General features: G+C 38.8%; 1 protein-coding gene across 1 annotated transcript; it reads left to right on the forward strand.

Annotated features, from left to right (window-relative positions):
• The first annotated feature begins 242 nt into the window (after nt 1-242).
• Nucleotides 243-3560, forward strand: LOC139379369 (cyclin-dependent kinase inhibitor 1B-like). The gene is made up of 3 exons (XM_071122177.1): nt 243-795; nt 1237-1353; nt 1911-3560. The coding sequence occupies exons 1-2, from the start codon at nt 333-335 to the stop codon at nt 1344-1346; spliced, it is 573 nt and encodes a 190-aa protein (XP_070978278.1). The 5' UTR covers nt 243-332; the 3' UTR covers nt 1347-1353; nt 1911-3560.
• Nucleotides 3561-6604: the final 3044 nt, after the last annotated feature.

The raw sequence follows: 6604 nt of genomic DNA on the forward strand, positions 1-6604 counted from the left end.
TCCAAAGAAAGGGTAGGCGGGAGCTAGATAGCCTGCCGTGCCGCTTTGTGGACAACGACTCCCATTGTGGCGGAGAAACATGTTTCTTGTCAGTATATCCATCAACTTTGGTACAGCACAGACGATTTAGCTCCGTAGTCAAACGGCAGAAAACAACCAACAGAACTAAGCTTTCAATATTCGGGCAGATTGTTTTTTGCTTGGAGGGGGAATCACGTTGGCTGTTTTACGGATGTTATGCATGCGTCTCTAACTTGTGTTTCAGGTCGCTTATTTAAAAGGAATACTTGTTTTTTTTATGGTAAACTGTCGCGATTTATGGTCGTTTTCATATGTGCAACAACATGTCAAATGTTAGTCTTTCGAATGGGAGTCCGACGTTGGAAATGGTGGATCCGCGTCCGACGAATCACACGAAGCCCCCGATTCGCAGAAATCTTTTCGGATCGGTAGATCACGACGACTTTAGGAGGGAGTGTTTGGTTCAAATGGAAGAGATGGAGAAGGCTTATATTGACAAATGGAATTATGATTTCCAAAACGACAAGCCCCTTTCCCAGGGAGATTATAAATGGGAACCCATGAAAAGCAGTGACCTGCCTGACTTTTACAGCAGACCGCCTCACAAGCGAGTCTTGTCATCTGGAAATGTGGACCATAACGGGAATCATGATTACCGAGTCGGACCGAGCTGTCTTACGAACGGGGCTGAGCTATCCGAGGAGACTAAGAGCGAGAGTCAGACGCATTGTCACCACTTTCACAACCGGGCAAGGAAAATACCTGCAAATCCAGGTAAATTATGCCGTTTTGAAAATTTACTTGAGGATTTTAGAGTTAACCAATCGAAAACAATTCAGCCAGTCTCCATCGCACAATATGCCACAGTCGAATGAAATTGTTACAATCTGCGAAATTGTAAACAAATTCTTCTTCACTGCACTGATACAATGTCGCAGAAAGCCTATACTTTGTACCCCTCATCTCTAGATTCCGTCGACACTTTCTTTCCAGGAAGACACGCTTTGTGTGTCAAGCTATTTAACACTTTGATTTCTTCCTCGTCTTGTGTTTTGAATGTTTGTTCTGCTCTGACCTAATGAATAGCCTGATTATATAACCACTTGGCTGTTTCGCTTGATGATAAACTTAATTTCTGAACTATTCAACAGAGCGGGAAATTAGCTTTTGGCAATAAACTGTTTACTGACATATCTTTAAATTGTGTTTTTTCAGAACCCCAAAGTACTGGTAAAAAGTCACATTCCAGTGAAGAGGATGAAGTGGTGTCAAAGTCAGTAGAGCAGACACCCAGCAAAAACGATTCCAGGACACATGAACACTAATACCAAGGTAAGAACTTCATCATCATGCATTTCCAATGTATACTGTCAGGTGAGTGTGAAATGATGTGTGAATGACATAACCTTTGAATAATGTTATTTGTTCATGTGGAATTAGAATGTCCTGGAGCGAGCATAACCCAGTTGTTCTAATAACCTTATTATAAACATTAGCATTTCAATTGTGAAGCCTTAGTGAGATGTTAAAAAGTGTAGATGACACACTTTGCTGAACGCCCCAGCTATCTGGTCTAATATGAACTTAAGTAAGCCTAGTTCAAGTGCAGAACAGTAGTAACACATCATCAGCAGGCTTTGCATGAGGAAAGGTTGTTTTCAAGAGAATGAGCTCTTCAAGATGCTGCTCTCTCTCTGCAGAAGTCAGTCTTGAGTGACATGTTAACATTTAATGTACACTTTTGCACTGTATTCTTGCTGCAGCAGAATACACAATGCATGATACTGGACAACTAAACTGTCTTTACTATGCATGTGTTATAACCTTCAGGCTATGTACCCATAACCCCTTCTGTGAACAGAGCTAATATGAATTTGTTTTCCCCACAGCGCTGAGAAGTCCTCCTTTTTCATTGAATACTGTACTTCAGGACCTTAAGAAGATAAGAGGGAAAGAAGAGAAGACAGGATACAAAATGGCCTGCCTTTAGGAGGGAGGGAGGCTGTGCAAGCACTGAATATATACACTAAAGTTTTGGCACTCAATTTAATCCTATCGTCTCAAAAGCAGAAAATGTAGCAGTGTGCAAAATTGGATGTTTTTCCCTTTTTGCTCAGTTTTATTTTAACTACCTATGTTTCATATGTAGCACATAAAACATAATATTATTATGTTAATACAATAAGTGTCTTGAAGAATTGCTGTGCAGTTCTCAAAAAAAATAATGTTTGTTTGTTAAAGTGGTCATATGATATCCTTGTTCAGAAATAATTGATAGTTATAAATGGGGCAGCAGGGTAGCCTAGTGGTTAGAGCATTGGACTAGTAACCGAAATCCCAGAGCTGACAAGGTACAAATCTGTCATTCTGCCCCTGAACAGGCAGTTAACCCACTGTTCCTAGGCCATCATTGAAAATAAGAATTTGTTCTTAACTGACTTGCCTAGTTAAATAAAGGTAAAAAGAAAATTCTGATTATTTCTAAGTCACTGTTTTTGAGAGTATCTCATCAAAGAATCAGTTGTTTCTATTTTGTGGCTTTATTCAGTGTTCAGTGCTAGTACATAGTTTGAAGGCCTATTATTCTGGTAATCAGGGGTCAATTCTATTTCAATTGATGAAGTAAACTGAAAGTCATTCCAATTCCAATTTTCCTCAATGTTTTTCAATGACAGAAAATATTGGGATTTTTTTTTAACTTCCTGAGTTGACTGAATTTGAATGTAATTGACCCAATGCTACACTAATGTCATACTGTCAATCAGTATGTTACATGACCTAACTAGATACAAGTTTACATGCAAATAATATATTATTATTATTTTTATTAAGTGTTCCTACTGCGAAAGGGAAAGATCCTGCCAAAGTTTCAACATTTGTCTTATTTTATGGATAAATAATTAAATGATTAGGCCTTATTCATGGCATAGTTAGAAATTATTGGTTAAAGTTTGAAAATATAGTTCCCATTTTTAAGTATTAATTATTATTATTATGCCCCCTAAAATTAGTTGGTTTCCTTTAACTTATTCATAATGTGGTCCAGTTTGACCCAGAGTAGCCTACACTCAGATGTGTTTTGTAACCCCTGGGCACTTTTCAAACATAAATATGTGAATCAACGATTTGCCTCTTATTGTGTGTTGACTTCATATTGAGCATGACATGGCACTATATAGACCACACAAAGGAAATAATTATAATCTTTGAGGAAGACAGACAGATAAAAGACAAAGCTATACTGCATGTACAGTGTGTCTGTATAAAACTTTGAAGTGTACCTGTGTATTTTTCCTTGTAAAAATTATAGTAACGTATTTTTCTTCAGGTTTTTGTGGTTGAATTGATATCCAAAGTGACATTTTTTGAGCATTGTTATGTAAATACCTTAAAAAATGTTTTTGGATAGAAAAGGTTGCACAACTGAGCCTGGTTAAAAATATACCTGTATATTTTGTATTGTGTCTCTGAAACCAGCAGTCATTTGATAAAAAAAACTATATTGGTTTAAATAAAAAGTTATTTATTAATTATTTTCATAATTGCGTATTATGTGCACATTCATTTTCCTCCATATGTCAACATTGTCACAGTATGCTATACATTCAGGCTATAGTGTGCCAGGGCCAACCTCGGCAGTAGGCTAGTAAAGGTATTAGTTATGAGATATGGTTGATAATGTGTAAAAACACACGTCTAGACTAGTCACCCAGAAATTATTGTTGTGCAGCAGGACTTGAGAGCAACGACTAGTTGCAACTTTTTTATCTATGCATAATGCTACAGTTGAAAAAATGCATGATGTTACTGTCACAACTTCCACCGAAGTTGGCTCCCTTGCCTGTTCGGGCGGTGCTTGGCAGTCGTTGTCACCGTCCTACTAGCCGCTACCGATCCCTTTTTCATTTGTCTGTTTGTTTTGTCTTATTAGTTTCACCTGTGTGTATTTTCGTTTAATTAGCTTCCCTATATGTAGTAGGTTGACCCGCCCTTGTTTTGTGCGGGATTGTCTTTTGTTACGTGTGTACATATTAGGTCGTGGTGTATTTTATTTTCTATACTGGACACCCTGTGGTTTTGGGTTGTCTGGTATAGTGTCCTGTGCCCTGTATTGTATTGGGCTTATCAGTTTGGTGTGCAATAGTAAAGCACTTTACTCCGTTACTCTCTCTCTGCGTCTGATTCCTGCACACACACCTAGTCCCACGTGACAGTTACTGTTTATTGAGTGAAGAGATTCTTTAGAATTGAAATCACCATAGATTCCACAAGACATGCTCAAGAGAATTTGCAAAAAAAGAAATAATCGTTCTTCGACGTAACTCGCGCTGCAGAGAGAAGGTAACCAACCTAATTTGTAATGTGCAAACCAAACTAGTGTGTCTAGGATACTTTACAACCATGGCAATATACACATTTCTCATGTGGTATCAAAACAATTACGCACAACTCTCACTATTACACATCTTGAGCTGATTTACACCCCATTCTCTCTTTTGGAGTTTGCACCGACTCTCTACTTAAAAACAACATGCATAGTCAGGGCACATCCTGTTCTACAGTACGGGTGGAAAAAGTATGTTATTGACACTCGCTTTCTCCAATCAGGCACGCATTAAGAAAAGCACACCACTTCTGACAGCCACTTCGGTTGGCTTTCACTGCAGCCAGGTTTGAACAGAGTTAATTTAGGTCAGGACAGCATGTTCTTTTCGAGGAGCACACCCCTAAGTACTTTCATTGGCTGGCCCGACTGGAGTGCCTCCTGCTCATACGAGCAGGAGTAGTACAGTGTATATGTGAATAGAACTGTCCCTGTAATGACCTCCTTTTAAAGTGAAAGTAAGCGAAAGAAATGTGGAAGAAAATAAACAACAGTGATGTGTGCATAGAGAGAATTATTATTATTAATAACCCTTATTTTACCAGGTAAGTTGACTGAGAACACATTCTCATTTACAGCAACAACTTTACAGGAGGAGGAGGGGGGATGAATGAGCCAATTGTAAACTGGGTATGATTAGGTGACCGTGATGGTATGAGGGCCAGATTGGGAATTTAGCCAGGACACCTGGATCAAGACCACTACTCTTACGATAAGTGCCACGGGATCTTTAGTGACCATAGAAAGTCAAGACACCCAATTAACGTCCCATCCGAAAGACGACACCCTACACAGAGCAATATCCCCAATCACTGCCCTATGGCATTGGGATATTTTTTAGACCAGAGGAAAGGGGGCCTCCTACTGGTCTTCCAAAACCACTTACAGAAGAGGCGAGGAAAAACAACTTCAGGTTGGCAGTCACATGGAGGAATAGAATAGATTAGTTTACAGCACAGTTATAACACCTGTGTGTGTAGTGTTAGTAGTTATTCTGCATTGGTACGTTTATCCAATATTTAGTGGTACTGTCAATTCTTTATGGAGTGAAAATGGTCTAAATAGGAATGGCAAACATTGCATACAGTAGGGTACTGTAGTAATGAGTTTACACTGTCTGACCTTGTAATAGGCTGTAGAAAAAAGACGACCACATCCCTGTTGTTATTGTTGTTGATGCCGGATTTCTAGGAAGCCACTGTGGTGGAGGCCGTTCACATATTTCTGGTTAATCTGAATTTGATATTCAAGCTAAAAACAAGCACTTATTTAAAGAAGTAGTGTCTACTGTATATCTCTCTCAGAAGAAAGAAACACAATTTATTGGTATTATGACTATCTCTTCACTACAATGTTGCTACTATCCCAGATTGGACTACATAACTATTGGCACAAACAAGACAGTAAAATGCCTCACTATTCATATGGGTAACTGGGAGCTGTCAAAGTTTTTTCTGTTGAATTGGAAAAAATATTTTGAAAACATAATTAACTGAAAGCCCTAACCCAGTCCCACCCTACTATAAAATACTGTATCCCATGGAGCACACTGTTACATACAATATAGCACCAATCAAAAGTTTGGACATACCAAGGTATTTTCTTTATTTTTACTATTTTCTAGTTTGTAGAATAATAGTGAAGACATCAAAACTATAAAATAACACATATGGAATCATGTAGTAACCAAAAAAGTGTTGAACAAATCAAAATATATTTCATATTTGAGATTATTCAATGTAGCCACCCTTTGCCTTGATGACAGCTTTGCAAACTCTTGGCATTCTCTCAACCAGCTTCATGAGGTAGTCACCTAGAATGCATTTCAATTAACAGGTGTGCTTTGTTAAAAGGCACACCTGGTAATGCATTTGAGCCAATCAGTTGTGTTATGACAAGGCATGGGGTAGATAGCCCTATTTGGTATCACACCCTGATCTGTTTCATCTGTCTTTGTGATGGTCTCCAACCCCATCCAGGTGTCGCCCATTTTCCCCATGATCCCCTGTGTATTTATACCTGTGTTCTCTGTTTGTCTGTTGCCAGTTTGTTTTGTTTCATCAAGCCTACCAGCATTTCTCCCTTTGCTCCTGTCTCTCGGTTGTTCCTGTTTTCTTGTTTTACCAGTGTTGACTATTCTGCCTGCCCTGACCCTGAGCGTGCCTGCCGTCCTGTACCTTTGCCGCACCTATCTTGATT

Source organism: Oncorhynchus clarkii, chromosome 21, assembly GCF_045791955.1.
Source record: "Oncorhynchus clarkii lewisi isolate Uvic-CL-2024 chromosome 21, UVic_Ocla_1.0, whole genome shotgun sequence".
NCBI classification, from domain to species: Eukaryota; Metazoa; Chordata; class Actinopteri; order Salmoniformes; family Salmonidae; genus Oncorhynchus; species Oncorhynchus clarkii.